Raw genomic sequence first — 16,143 nt, 5'->3', positions numbered from 1 at the left:
CATAGCTTAGCACTCCTGTTCATCCCATGCATTAGTGATCACGGAGACTAAGAGCAGGTTGCAGCTTCTTGCAGTTCTGTTAATCCCATCACTGAATGTCACTGTATAAGCCATGCTGGTTTCATCCTTCAGGAGCTGTGAGGTATAGCCTCTGTGATGCGTTGGACTTAAGTGCAGTTAGCAACACTTCTAATTTAGAAAAATATCTTTTATATTTCCGGTATTTTCCCCCTTCTTATTTCCTCATCCTTGTTATAATGTAACTTTACTCTCCTTCAAATTGTCTTTACTGTTTGGTTGGTTATAGTTCCTACTTGTTTGATGTAAACCGAACTGATTTGATTTGTATCAAGAAATTCGGTATAGAAGAGCCTTAAATAAATAAATAAATATTTCATGTGGCTATGGCACCAAAAAGTCATTACGGCCTTTCTCCTGCAAAATTTGAACATAACACAAAAAATTATGACCAAAGTAAATATCTCTAGGGCAAAGCAGATTATTCCCTGAGCCAAGCCATTTTTTTTTCTTTTTGTGGCAGTATGAGAGAAAATGTTGCAGACAGCTATTTCCAGATACTAACATTTTTACATGATTCCAGTGTTATTAACATTTAAGGCTGTAGATTTTAGCTTTTGATACGTTTTCAAGCTTATCTGCCCCTAGTTGTCCTGCTTACTGCTGTCTCCTGGAAGCTTTTACCTGTGTATAAGTTGTCAGCACGTGCTGATAATTAGTGGCTTGTTAATATGGTTCTGGAATAAGGCAGTATGATGGGAAGGGGGTGTGACCATTTCTCTTTCTGCAATGTAGGAGAATGAGCGACTGAAGCAGGAGGTGTTTGATAAGAGCAGTCGAATCGAAGAGCAGAATGAGAAGATTAGTGCTCTCATCCAGCGCAACCAGAGGTGAGGGGAAACTGTGTGCTTGTGGAGGCAGTGGGAGAAGTGTTGTCTGTCCATAAAGGAATATATAGTATTGGACAGAGGGCAGGAGGTGAATATAATTTAATCTTGGAGGTACCTTTGCAGTGGGTGTTAAAAAGCAAACAGGTATTCGAGTGAGCAAATCCCTTCCTCGCTGAGTTAACGATCTAGGACACTCATGACCAGGTACATGAGGGCATGGGTTAGGTGTGCTTTAAAATTACCTGTTAATTTCCTTTCCTTTTGTCCTTCCAGACTAGTCCAGACAAGTGGTTTATGTTCCTCTGCCAGCAGATGGTGACAGAGGAGAAGAAAAAAAGCTCAGCTGCCTTCATTGTCCCCCATAGGGTTCTGGTGCTGCCTTCAGCTCTTTAGTATCCTATGTCAAAGCTAAAACAACTGTAGGCAATTATTTGCTCTTTATCTTCCCATCAGACCAGGCTAGAACGCATGGGTTGTACTCTCCTACCAGCAGATGAAGGAAGAGAACTGTTTTGCTGACATCACCCTATACTAGGATATTGTGAAGCCAGCAGCTTAGTATTCTGTCTCCAGCAGATGGGAGAGGTGGTACATATGGGCCCTAACAATATAGGAAGGTATGGGAGGGAGTTTATAGAAGCCAAATTTAGGCTGTTAGAAAACTGAAATCCAGAACCTCCAAGGTAGCATCCTCTGAAATGTTCCTTGTTCCACACTCAGGACCCCAGAGGTAGGCAGAGTTCCAGAATCTCAAAGCATGGATGAGACAATGGTGCAGGGAAGAGAGCTTTAGTTTTGTTAGGATCTGTGTACCATTTTGGGAAAGGAAGAGTCTGTTCCAAAAGGATAAGCTCCATTTTAACCAGGTTGGAGTCAGGCTGCTGGTCCCAGTCTTGAAAAAAGGAGATTAAAGGAGCTTTTAAAGCAGAACAAGGGGGAAAGCCTACAGTCACTGAGCAGTGCATGGTTCAGATGGGGGTATCTTAGAAGGGTACTAAAATAACAGAGGGTATCCTGATAGGTTACAATAAAAACAAAAGTAGCCCATATACCTGTAAGTAAAGAACCTCCTGAGTTAAAAGATTCTAAATTGCCTCATCAACTAATAAAGAAAATTAATACAAATAAAAAACATCCCTTGAAATATCTGTATGCTAATGCCAGAGGTCTAAAAAGTAAGATGGGAGAGTTAGAATGTATAGCACTGAATGAAAAGGTAGACTTAATTGGCATCTCAGAGACCTGGTGGAAGGAGGATAACCAAAGGGATGGTGCTATATCAGGGTGCAAATTATATTGCAATGATAGGGAGGATCAACTGGGGGGAGGGGGCGGGGATAAAGATTCTGTAGGACCCTAAATGCACAGTAGAATCTTTATGGGTGGAAATTCCATGAGTGGGGAAGAGTATAGTGGCAGAGATACCACTATCCACCAGTGTTCTCTCTAAGCTGCGCATGTGCACACCCTTGCACAGCTTTTCCCACAAGCGTGCACAGCTTTCTTCACCTAGCACAAGAAGACTGGTGAGGCTGTAATGGAACTCATCCCACCACGGCCTGAAGCAAAGAGGAGGCCAGCGTGGGCTGCGATGGAGCTCATCCCACTGTGGCCTGAAGGGAAGTGCGTGTGTGGGCGGGTGTATGTCTGTGAGAGCCTGTGTGCATGCATGAGTGTGCCTCTGAAAGCTTGTGTATCTCACGCTGCCTCTGAGGCACGTGTACACACAGTGTGTGCGTGAAGGAGAGAGAGCCTTTGTAAGAGAAAAGGGAGCGTGTATGAGAACATTGGCAGGTGTATGAGAATGAGTGTGTTAGTATGTGAGATAAAGAGAAGATAGTTTGTTCAGCCCTACCTCCCCCCAATCTATGACAATCTCAGGGTGACTGGAAATTAAACGATTCCAGGTATGGAGAGCAGGAGACTTTTTAATCCTTATTAGTTTTAATTATTGCCTGTAATTTTATGTTTCTGTTTTGAAACTTTATTTTTTTGGAAAATATTAGAACAAATTTAAGGTTTTTTTTAAATTGGATGTTTTTCGGCTATTTTGACATTTTATATTAGTATGCTTTTAATATTCTGATTGATGTTATGATTAGACCTCAGATAGAGAATACATATAACACTAGTGCATAGGAAGTCAGGATAAACTCCCGAAGAATGTTATATTTGTCTACTCTCAAGCCTCTCATCTGGTCAGTTTTATTTTTGGCCTACCATATAGGCCTCTTAGAATAAATGGAATAAAGGACATTTAAAAATCAAAACAGTCTGTTTTTGAAATGAGCATTTTAAAGAACGATAGACTTTTAAACACATACATTTACCAAACCACAAGAAATACTAGGCTCAGAGACTCTTCCACCATTTGGATTTTCTGCTCGAGAATATTTCGCAATATTAAAATCATCTTAATTGCAAAAACAAGGTTTCCCTGTACGTACCCGGATCAGTCCAGACTCCTGGGTCCTGCCCCCCCCCCAGCAGATGGAGACAGAAGTTTACAAACCAAAACTCCACCTATATCCAGGCTGGTGCCACCTACAGTCTGGCAGTATTCTTCTGTCTCCCAGCAGGTGGAAGGGGTGCAAAACCTACAGTCTGAGCTGAGGCCTAGTGTTTAGGGGTTAGATACAAAAAAAAAAAAAAAGAGAAAGAAGGGAAATAATTTTATTATAGCTCTTCGCACCGCAGAGGCTTGCCTGCAGGTGGAATCTCATGCCTCCCAGGGGGTTGCGAGGTCCTGAGGGACCATCCCCCCTGGTTTCTGAGACAACTGATGTGTGGGGGATCCCCACTTTACCAGCACATCTTTATCCACATGTTTATTAACTCCTTCAAAAAAGTGAAGCAGATTTGTGAGGCAAGACTTGCCCTGGGTAAAGCCATGCTGACTTTGTTCCATTAAACCATGTCTTTCTATATGTTCTGTGATTTTGATGTTTAGAACACTTTCCACTATTTTTCCTGGCACTGAAGTCAGGCTAACCGGTCTGTAGTTTCCCAGATCGCCCCTGGAGCCCTTTTTAAATATTGGGGTTACATTTGCTATCCTCCAGTCTTCAGGTACAATGGATGATTTTAATGATAAGTTACAAATTTTTACTAATAGGTCTGAAACTTCATTTTTTAGTTCCTTCAGAACTCTGGGGTGTATACCATCCGGTCCAGGTGATTTACTACTCTTCAGTTTGTCAATCGGGCCTACCACATCTTCTAGGTTCACCGTGATTTGATTCAGTCCATCTGAATCATTGCCCATGAAAACCTTCTCCATTACGGGTACCTCCCCAACATCCTCTTCAGTAAACACCGAAGCAAAGAAATCATTTAATCTTTCTGCAATGGCCTTATCTTCTCTAAGTGCCCCTTTAATCCCTTGATCATCTAACGGTCCAACTGACTCCCTCACAGGCTTTCTGCTTCGGATATGTTTAAAAATGTTTTTACTGTGAGTTTTTGCCTCTACAGCCATCTTCTTTTCAAATTCTCTCTTAGCCTGTCTTATCAATGTCTTACATTTAACTTGCCAATGTTTATGCTTTATCTATTTTCTTCTGTTGGATCCTTCTTCCAATTTTTGAATGAAGATCTTTTGGCTAAAATAGCTTTCCTTCACCTCCCCTTTTAACCATGCCGGTAATCGTTTTGCCTTCTTTCCACCTTTCTTAATGTGTGAAATACACATCTGGACTGTGCTTCTAGAATGGTATTTTTTTAACAATGACCCACGCCTCTTGGACATTTTTTACTTTTGTAGCTGCTCCTTTCAGTTTTTTTCTAACAATTTTTCTCATTTTATCAAAGTTTCCCTTTTGAAAGTTTAGCACGAGAGCCTTGGATTTGCACACTGTTCCTTTTCCAGTCATTAAATCAAATTTGATCATATTATGATCACTATTGCCAAGCGGCCCCACCACCGTTACCTCTCTCACCAAGTCCTGTGCTCCACTGAGAATTAGATCTAAAAATGCTCCCTCTCTCGTCTGCTCCTGAACCAATTGCTCCATAAAGCTATCATTTATTCCATCCAGGAACGTTATCTCTCTAGCGTGACCTGATGATACATTTACCCAGTCTATATTGGGGTAATTGAAGTCTGAAACATGAAGCAAAGATGTCTTGCACATCAATCAAATCTACATACCCAGCGTGCAAGAAACAGGTAGCAAAGTCCATCAAGCAATTTATAATGAATTTTTATTGAACTAATGCTTTTAAACAATCATTCATGGCAACTCCATATATCTTCAGAAATACAAGTATAAGTCCCCCGACACGGTCCGTGTTTCGCGGTAGCTGCATCAGGAGGGACCCACGATTAATTTCATCTATGACATAGAAAACAATAGATGATGGACCTTATAAATGTGGCTACTAAACTTAGACAAGTTTCACAAAGAACATACCTTATATATTCATCATGGAGCGCATCGGCTCGTACAACAAGTGAACAATTTAAAGAGACAGTTTTGGCGCCAAAGACAGGAAATATCGCGATAAGTTCTCAACTAAACCCCGCCCCCACTACAGATAATTCAACCAAACAAAAACCATTCAATGTCTTTGTTAAGACCTTTTGGATGGACAGTGGATAGTTTAAAAATCCACTTTTGTTCCCGTCTACCCAGGATTTCAGAGTAATCCCTTCCCCGAATCGGGGGCACAACAACCTCTAAAATTGAGAATTGTAAATCAGCAATGGTATGATGATGTTGAACCCAATGTGTGACTAGAGGTTCATCCATCCTAAGTAGGCGGATATTCGAGCAGTGTTCTATGATTCGGGTCTTAACCATCCTAGAGGTTTTGCCCACGTACAGTAAAGGGCAGGGACATTGTATAACATATACCACGCCCCTAGTGGTGCAGTCCACTGGACTTGACTATTGTAATTCACTCTTTCTAGGGCTCCCCTACTCCACGATAAAACCTCTACAAATGTTACAAAATGCTACAGCAAGGCTCATTGCAAATACCCGCAAACATGAACATATCATGCCTATCCTCAGAGAACTACACTGGCTTTCCATACTCTCTCGCATTCACTACAAAACCCTGACTATAGTACATAAATCCATCTACACCCACAATTCTAAATGGCTTGACATGCCGTTCAATGCTTCCAGGCACCCACAACCCACCAGAACTGCCAACAAAAGCACCCTTCTTGTGCCTTCCCTTAAAATAGCCCATCTCTCTTCTACACGTGACCGTGCCCTCTCAATCGCTGGCCCCACACTCTGGAACTCCCTGCCTCCTAACCTGCGCCTTGAACCATGTGTGATCAAATTTAAAAAAATTAAAAACTCTATTATTTAGACAAGCCTATCCAGATTAGATCTTCCCCCAGCAGTTAACCCCCGCGTCACCCCTTTGTGGTTATGCCTTCCTTACATTAAGGATTAAGTTGCACGGTCAAGCTACCATATGTTATCCTCATGTTATCCTTATGTTAAGGATCAAGTTGTGTTGTTAGTTTATTTTTCCTAGCTGCTCTTTGTTACCCCTCTTCCCAGTTCATCTTTCCCTGTTGACATGTGTTTTCCATATCTAATTGTTCGGATGTAAACCGGTATGATGTCCACTACTAATACTGGTATATAAAAGTTTCTAAATAAATAAATAGCCACAGAGGTAAAAGATGCAGGGGTGGGTAATATCATATGGTCCAACCACACCCCAGGAAACAGATTTTGGAGCTTAAATAAGTTTGAGTGATGCTGTCTTTTGCAAGCAGCTTTCTGTGGATATTGGTGAATACTTGAAATTTAACTATGTTGCTGGTCTCTCCCTGGGGTTTGCACCTTTAAGGAGGAGAAAGAGTATCTAAAGCAGAGGAGAGTATAATCTTGCAAGAAAAAAACTACTTCATCAACTGACTTGGCAATGTAGTGGAGAAAAGGAGAAATGAAACAGTAGGAAAGCAAATACAAGGGTTGATAGCCAGTAGATTCCTGAAGGAACTGGTGGTGACTGGACGAAGCTGTCGAGGAGAGTGGTTTAGTGTGAAAGTTATCAGATTTGAGGGAGGAAGAACTGAGGTGAAGAAATCTGAGAGACAGCAGTTAGGTCAAGGCGGTGGCTATGCTTGTGAGTAGGGGCAGTAGAGTAGAATTGAAGAGCAAATGAAGATGCTAAGGAGAGGAGTTTTGAGGCATAAGAATCAAAGGGGTCATCAACATGGAGGTTAGTTTCCAAGAATAATAGGAAATAGAGATACCTGCAATCTGCCTAGTATCTGGCCAGCTGCTCGAGGAACACAGGGTAGGAGCAGATCAGATGGGTTGTGGTGACTTCCAAAGTCAACCACTGAAACAGCTGGCAGAAGTATACAGATGGGTTGCATCTCCTTCTTTAGTCTGAGGTGGAGTAAACTCGCACTTCTATTGGCCATTGTTCTATTGCTGTGCCAAGTGTGGTAGAAAGAGCTAGACACTGCCACATGAGCGCAGCAATAGAATAACATGGCCACCAGACATGTGAGTTAAATTTCCAGCATTATGCCAGTCTGAATAATTTCAGTTGTTCCCTGCCATACACACACCTTAACATTTGCCACCTCTCACAATACTCATCCCCTCTAACATAGCCCATGCATACCCCACACACTCCCAACATGGGGGTTGGGAGTGGGAAGAGGAATATAAAGTGGACAGTGCAAGAGGGAAAGAGCACGCACTCATCTCACACCTCCCCCCAATGGACAGTGCCAGTTTTGCATGCATAGAAGTTTAAGATCTTTTGCAGGCTCTGAAAGCTAAACAGTACCCACTGACACCTTGGCACAATGCCCTGCCATACAAGATTGCACACCAGCTTGGGCATATTCTTGTTTGTAAGGCTTTTGGGCAAGAGATGTAAAGCAAAATGAAAAGGTAAGCTCTCTGGAGCGGATAACTACAGCCATAGGTTGCACTTTTTTGTACTGTTTTAGTTGGGATGCAGAGTGTGTACTGTTTAACTGTAGGGGCCCACCCCAGAAAACTTACCCTTTGATTTCACTTGGCATGCCTTGCCCTGATGGTCTTGTATACAAGGTTGTGCCTGAGTGGGATGCACAGAGCCAGTCTTGCATGTGAAGACATTTTGGTCACACTCCTTCCAACTTCAAGCACTTTTTTCAATCCAGGTCAGAATCCTTTTTACAGTCTCATTCAGGCAGATATTCAAGAGTATAAGGAAGCTATCGATAGGTCTTTGCCTTCTTTGGAGAGTTAATAAGATTCTGGGTTTTTTTGTCCACAGTGTTCAATATTTTTTTCCCTCTTGTGTTTTTGGGATCTTATTCTTGAAGCATCGTGTTTTTCCTTTTCTTTTAATTGAATATTGTAATGATTGAATATAAATATTTGTCTTATAATGTCCCATAATTTGACAAATATATGTAGCCATCACAGAACTTTGCTGTTCACTCTCATAGAGAGGAAGGAGCTAAAGAGGCCTGGCATGCTTGGTTGGTTTATCTTTGATGTAATGTAGTGAGAAAATGTCTTCTAATCCTGCCAAAACAGGAGTATCGACCAGGCCCTGTACTGTGTGCACTACAGTGCTGCTTCTACTGCAGGAGACGGGACTTGATCTGGGAAGCCCACTCAGTTTTGATAGGATACTAACTCTGAGGATTGCCCCCACCTACCTGGTACCTGCCCCTTCTCAAGCCAGGCAGAATGCACCAGCTGACTTACCTGCAGCACTGTGGGTCCCGCTTTTTAAAGCCATGCCAGAAGCGTGTGGAGGGAGGGAGGAGGGGAGAATAATCCCTTCCGAACACCTAACAGAGTCCAAGTCTAGCCTAGCACTATATGACACCAGGAGTCAATCCAGGAAAAAATCTGTGCTGCAAGCCTTTTTTTTTTTTTTTTTTTTTTAAATACATTTTTCTGCCTTCCTAGAGTAGAGGAGTATGCTGTCAGTAGCTCCTGCTGCGAGATCCATCAAGGGAATCAAAGTAACCATGGACTTACATGGTGCTTGATGCATCAGTGCAGGATCTCAGACCACAACTGAGTTGGTTTCCAAGGGAAAAGGGAGAATCCGTCCCACCAGGACCATTGCCTTGAGAGCCATCAAGACTCTGCCTATTCTCCATTGGGAACCTGGGCTTAAAGCCTTCCTGGGAGCAGCTTACTCCTGGATATAGCACCAGTCCACCTGCCTGTATACTATCTGCTGGGGATAGAAAATTGCTTAAGACAGCACCCAATCCCCATAGGAGGAGTGAAGTCAGCTTTGAGCTTTTTTTTCTGTCTCTATCTGCTGGCAAGTGGGGACATGACTCACTTGTATGGACTGGTCTGGCACGGACAATAAAGAAATGAGTTTTTCTTCAGTGACCCTTCCCAGAATGATATATATTTTTGTCTTCTCTACTTCCCCTCCCTGTTCTTCTCTTTGTGTGCTGCCCAAGATATGTGGAACAGAGTAACCTTCTGATGGAGCAGAGAAATGACTCGCTGAAGACCACAACTGAGAACACTCAGACGAGACTGCTGCATGCAGAGCAGGAGAAGGTACAGCTGGTGGCCAGTGCAGTGGGGTAGCAGACTAGGGGATTAAGCTCTCTTGAGGTTTGCGCTCGCTTCTGAACTTCCAACAAGCATTGACTAGGAATTAGAAGACAGGACTTAAAGATATTGAACATGCAGTATGATGGCAGAAAATGACTGCAAAGGCAGGTTGAATGGGCTGTCTTTCTGTTAGTTTACAATAGACCCTACATGCTTTCCAGCTGTTTGTCTGTATATTGATTTACTGTGACATAGATACAGTTCTGGTGAACCTCTAAACCACTTGTTTACTACTGTAACTATCTTAACAATATACATTACAGTATGACACTTGTTTCCCATTCAGGTTGCCAGGATATCCTACATTGAATATGTATGAAATATATTTACATACAGTGGAGGCGCTGCATGCAAATATCCTGTACATAACCTTTGAGAATAGATTTAGGAGCCATTGTGTGCAATAAGTAGGTTATAGGATTGTGTGCTATAATGTAGGATATCCTGTGCTAAAATGTATATAATGAATATGTATGAGAAATATATTTACATACAATGGAGGCACTGCATGCAAATATTCTTTACATATCCTTTGAGAATAGGTTTAGGAGCCATTGTGCTATAAGTAGGACTTGTGGTTTCTTTTTTTTTTTTTTTTTTAAATCCCAGATTTCACTGGCATCCTTAATGTGTGGTTCCAGAATATGCATTTGAGTCCCACTCTTAGAAGCACCATCTCATAAGTGGTAATGAGTGAGATTAGGGCAGATTTTGTTGGACTTGGAAGCCTTAGGCATGGAGAAAGAAATGAGGCAAAAAAAAATTACTGGAAAACAAATGTAAAATAAAAAATAGATTCTCTTCTTCCATTTTCAGATGGATGCAATTTTGAGAGTTTGAGCCCTATTGGGAATGCCTCCATGGTATTTGGAGTTGCTACTGACACACTAAATGGACCTTCTGGATCGTGAATGAGTCTGCCAGTAGCAAAATGACCAAAGGTGTGGCTTAAAAAGAATAAACTAAAACCAGATTTAGAGAATGTTTTGTTCTTCCTGCAGTTTAAAAGGAAATAAGGCAGCGTATCACATGCCCAATGAGAAGACTTCAAGATGTAAATCTGTAGACATTAGAGAAAAAAGAGGAAGGGGATAAATATTGAAAAGCAAACCTTTATCAGGGGAAAGGAAGTTTTGAAACAAGAAGTCCATAATAGTAGTAGTGATGCAAGGATGTAGTTCCTCACTTGCAGGCTGATGCAGTAATGTGTATGTTAAGGAACTGTACACTGGATTTCAGTGCACTGTTTTAATGCGCAAGTAAAAAAAAAAAAAAAATGTTTAACTCCCGATGCAGCAAGCTAATGCAACAGAAGTTAAAAAGTGACAGCCAAATGCACATTTTAACTCTGGGTTAGGGTTGGAGGGAACCGGGGAAGAAAGACAGTGCTAAGTGTATTTAAAAAAAAAAAAAAAAAAAAAAAAAAGATAGCCAGATAAGAATGATTTATATGGCTATCTAGCCATGGTTATCCACTGCCACTTAGCTGGATAAGTACAGACTTATCCGGCTAAGTGGCGATGGCTAACCACGGCCAGATACCGGATAAGTCCATACCTATCCAGCTAAATGGCAGCACAGCAGGAAAGACTTCTTTGTGATTTTTATGCCAACACAGCAGCACTGGAAACTTAACTTTTATCTCTGACCCAGGAGTTAAGTTTCCAGCACTAAGAAAATCCAGGTTAGGCCAGCACACCTCTCTGCAACGGGGGAGTACTACTCAATGCCCTCATTTGCATGGGATTTCCATGTGAGGGTGCTAAGCCGTACTCTGATTTTTCAACGTATATTTTGTGAGCGTAAAACTCCTTGCTGCATTGGCAGTCAGGTTTACACACTCAAAATGTTCATTTAAATAAGTTAAGCTGTACATTCAGCTGAACATACCTTTCTGTATTGGCCTGAGAGAGTGGTCGATACAGGGAGCAAACTCCAGAGAAAAGCCTCGGACAAGCATGGAGGATCCTTTATGGAAGAGGTTAAAGGCAGAGATTTGGTAGGGTCTACAGTATTAGACAGATGGACTTTGCCGTCTCTGCCATCATATTTTTTTTTTCTTTAAGTGACCCGTTAATAGTGTAGTGGCACTTTAGTAACTAGCCTATAAATAGTCTGAATTGGGCAAGTTCATCTTCAGGTTACATTAGCTTTAACTCATTTATCTAAAGGATCACTGGACTATATATCTACTTCAGTCCAAATAAGAAGTTAGTGCTTTTATTCAGTTTGATGCTTACAAATAGTACTTAGCAGAAAAGAGTAAATCCATCTCTGGGGTGTAAAATCTTGTTCCCTGTACATACCTGGATCAGTCCAGACTGCTGGGTTTTGCCGCCCTTCCAGAACAAAGTTTAGCAGGTAAGAACCAATTTTCCTTTACCAATCTTGATGGCAGATTTGTATGAAAGCATCCACAGATTAAGAAGACCTTATTGTTAACCACTTCCAGCTGAGTGCACTGCATCCCAAGGTTACAGTTAAGAATTTGAGAGATTTCTCCTGACTCTAACCCATCTTACAAGGGATTTGATTTTGGTCATGCTGCTCAGAGCGCTTCTATGACTGCTCGCAGTCACCAGGACCTGGAGTTTAAAGTTGCCGGTGGCATTTCCAAATGCTTCTTTTTCTTATCACATTTTCAGACATGGGGAGACTTTTGCAGTTTGCACTTCTACAGTTTGTCCCTTTAACTGTGTAATTAGTACTTGGCTGTTCTGCTGGTTTGCATAACTCTCCTCAGTATTTCCTGTCACTGCTTTCTTTTCCTAGCATGCGCTGCAAGTGGATCGGGGCTGGGAACAGGTGAGGCAGTTGGTCTTCCCTTTTTCTATGAGTGCTTAGTGTGTGTGTGTGTCTCCCCTTCCCATCACCTTCTCTCGTAAATTAGTTCATTTTGTATATAGAATTGAAAGCGGATCAAACAAATCTCTGTAGTTTTCCCTTTATTTTCTGAGCTGTGTTTAATGGGGCATTTTAATCTTCTCTTTGTATAATTTTTGAAAATTCAATAATCAGATTCTTGAGATTGGGGGGGGGGGGAAAAAACACAGCAATTAACATGCTGAAAATTATAAAAAGAAAACATTAAACAAAAAAAAAATATATATATACATACATGTTATCACTGTTAGACTATAATTGGGGAAATTTTTTTAAAGATAATCACAAGTCAGATATACAAGAAAATACAAATATTAGGCCTAATGCGCAAATGTTATGAAACAGAAATACCTGGAATAATCCTATTCTGAAGAAAATCTTCCAACTGTAATCGGATTAAAAAAAACATTTAATTCCTTCTAATTTAACAGGAAAGTAGCTCCTAAAGCAATTACTGTCTGTTTGTTTTTTAAAGAAGTAATTTCCTTTTCTGCTGTTTCTTACTACATTTGGAAACAATGAATTCTTTTGTCCTAAAATGATCTCTCTTTAAGATGAGAGAATAACCTCATTGTCCATTGTTTTGACTCGAGTGAATGTAATCAAAACATTGCTGTTCCAGTAATTTCAGATTGAGACTGCTCTTTAAAAAAAAAAAAAAGAAAAGAAAGAAAATAAGATCCAAATTTTCCAAGGAAATTACGGACTTGCCCACATCTGAACCAGAGGAAACAACAATTATGATTAGGAAAATAAAATAATTTAGAAAAAATAACCTCTTTAGAAACTTTCAAGAAATCAAAATAAAACATTCTTAACATTTCCATTGGGAGGATTAAAACATTTTTGGGAAATCTGAGGAATCTCAAATTCAGTCTTCTTGAATAGTTCCCCACATTACCAAATCTTTAATATAACAATTAATTTTCCTTAATTAGGTCTATTTTACACTTGTGCAAATTCAAACATTTATCCTTGATATCATTAATCTTTTCGCCCTGCTCTTTAATAAGTCACAAATGCTCATCAACTCAAGTAGATACCACCTTGCTAAAAACCCAAACATAATCCGTTCTAAAAGAGAGACTTTTTTCCAAATTAGTCATTGCTGTCCATAATACTTCAAATGTTATAACAGCAGGTTTTTCAAGCAGAGTGTGACAAACCATTCCTGACCACATGGGGGTGTTGAAGGAAGACCCCCACCTGATTGGCAAAAGGCATGGAAGTACAAGCCGTCCCAGTTCCAATGTGGGTCAGTGAATCTACCTGCAGGGGCATAGGACCATCAGGGCTTAGGGAGACAAAAGTCTTTTATGAATGAAGCAAGAAGCTCCAACTTTTCCATTATTAAAAAAAAAAAAAAAAAAAAAAAAAAGCCTCTAGGGGGTAGGCTTGGAAGATAAAGGGAGGCACAGCTGAATCAGATAGGAAAGTGCAAACAGTACCCTTTCTTTTCTTGTCCATAACTTGAGGCTACAGCAAAATGCAGAGTGGTCACTAAGTTAGTCCTAAGGTTACACCACTGCCAGAGGCAATTTGAAGATCCCAGTCACCCTCTGATGTGGAAGGCCTGCAAGTAGGACTGATGGAGGGGGCCTTCTCGGCACTCTCCTCAAGGTGCACCGCTACTGGAAGCAATTTGAAGATCCCAGTCACTCTTCAATGACATTGGGAGGGTTATGACAACAAGGAAGGAAGCCGCAAAGTAGGGTTGATGAAGGGAACCAACTTAGGGTGCTCTCTCCCTACTAATGGTTTTATTTTCTTGAGTTTCTGAGTCTATAGACATATTAGCATCTGTGGTAGATAAATCCAATATAGTTTTGTAAATTCATACTAGTGATGTCAGGGTTGGTATAATGTAAAACCCTGGTGCAACAGCAAAGAGAAGCAAATTAAATGGGTCATTGGAAGCCCATCAGGGTCCAGTCCACTGCTTCAATTTGCATCTCTTTTCTGTCATAAAGTAGGAATGAAATTTAACAGAAGCACAAAAGTAAAATTTTGTTTCTTCCCCAGAACGTGCACAGAAATTCCATTTAATGTTACAAAGAAACATAATTAATCATTATATGCATGAAAATCATTTGTAGTGATTGGATCATTCTTGCCAGCTTTTGTACTTTTATCTTCCTTAGTGGTATAGCAGCAAAACTGGCCAGAGCCACACAGCTCCACAGACCCACTAAAACGGAGTCGTCGTGGCACAGCCAGGTTTTAACATCTTCCAATGGCAAAAACCATGACAAGCTCCTACAAAAAGCTCAGTGCTTGCTAAACTGAGAGAAAACAAAATAAGATCTCGAGCTCTTTCTTTGAGGCAAAAAAATGTTTGCAGTTTTACAAATTCTGACAGCATTCCTTCAACTTTACCTTTTTGGGTATTAGATGCTCTGAGTGAGATCTCTGGTTGGGTCTGTGAAACCAAGCTTTCTTCAGATTTCCAGGGTTTTGCAAGGGTTCATATTTAATAATTCCTTACTTTTTAAGCTCTTAAACTCTGTGCAGCCCTTTCAGAAGACACAAAGAAGAGAGAATAAAATTTTAAAAAGTCATTTGGGAAGATAAATGTCATTTTAGGTGCTGAGCAAATGACTTGATGCAGCTTTTCTTTGATCAGTCTTCACGGATTCATTTGTTCTGCATTCACATGCACTCATTTAACTTATAGTATAAACAGATGAAAACAAATGAGAATGTATTTTATTAATGCGGTGTTATAAAAATATGGAGAAGGGGGATTGTGTGTTTATTTTTTGTTTTTTTTTAAAACCAAATGTCAGAAATAGCATGCAGGTTTGAGTGCTAGCTATGCCATCAAAACCAAGGGATTGAGAAACCTAGCAGTTTCAAGTCAGTCAGCTACATGTCTTCAGTTCCATTTTATGTGTGCTCATGCATATAAGATTTCGCACACAACAGGGTGAACTTGTAAATCCCTGATCTGTAAACCCCTCTTGAGTTCTTTCATCCAGAAAGCATGAGGAGACTTGTTTTTCTTTATTAATGCTGTTAGGAACTTGTCAGATAATACAGAATGAAAGGTGAATTAACAAAAGGAAAGAGACAGAGAGTGTTCCTTTCTGTTCAGATATGGGAGAAATCCCTGATTTACATATCTCATATTTTCCATACCTGGTAACAAAGTAGCAGATTATAAATTTAGTATAAAGAGTAGCTAATCTGCCAATTCGCAAATCTCAGCAGATAAATCATTCAAAGTGATTAAATCTACATACTCACCATAACAACAAAGAGTAGAGACAATGCATGCATCACACAGGAGACAAACATAATTTACAGAATCAATAAATCCTGAACATCAGAATCAAGAGAGGAGAAAACACTTCCACTAAATCCGAACAGTCAGACAGTGAAGGCACAGGCGAAAAGGTGGGTCTTGAGAGCCTTGCGAAAGTGGAGCAAGTCAATGTTCAGCCCTAATCTTATTGGAAAGATTGTTCCATAACACAGGACCAGCCACGTTGAAAATGCAGCCTCTAGAATGATTCATCTAGGCAGAGATGTTCTTGACAGAGGGAACTTCAGAACAAAGAGAGCGAGTGGGATGATAGCTTAGATTTGGAGAGGCAAAGCACAGAAGAACTTGCCTGTGGAGAGCTTTGAAGACCAAGGTTAAGTATCTTAAATCTTAACCACCATGTGATAGGAAGCCAATGTGGACCGACCAGAGCAGGGGAGAGATGATTTCTAAGAGCAGAACCATTTTAGACGAGCTGCTGAATTTTGAACTAATTGTAAAGACCGCACTGAAG

The 16,143-nt window shown here is 40.6% G+C and overlaps 1 protein-coding gene across 4 annotated transcripts in view; it reads left to right on the top strand.

Moving 5' to 3' along the window:
• Positions 1–16,143, top strand: part of FKBP15 (FKBP prolyl isomerase 15) — a 191,840-nt gene that overhangs the window by 104,910 nt on the left and 70,787 nt on the right. For all 4 annotated transcript variants that reach the window (XM_029612643.1, XM_029612642.1, XM_029612644.1 and 1 more), the window contains 2 exons: positions 814–908; positions 9,322–9,424. In XM_029612643.1, the coding sequence (XP_029468503.1) occupies positions 814–908; positions 9,322–9,424 (198 nt within the window). The remainder of the gene's footprint in view (positions 1–813; positions 909–9,321; positions 9,425–16,143) is intronic.

Source organism: Rhinatrema bivittatum, chromosome 8 (assembly GCF_901001135.1).
Source record: "Rhinatrema bivittatum chromosome 8, aRhiBiv1.1, whole genome shotgun sequence".
NCBI lineage: Eukaryota > Metazoa > Chordata > Amphibia > Gymnophiona > Rhinatrematidae > Rhinatrema > Rhinatrema bivittatum.
The sequence above is the reverse complement of the archived record's forward strand: the minus strand, read 5'-3'. Positions and strand labels throughout refer to the sequence as shown.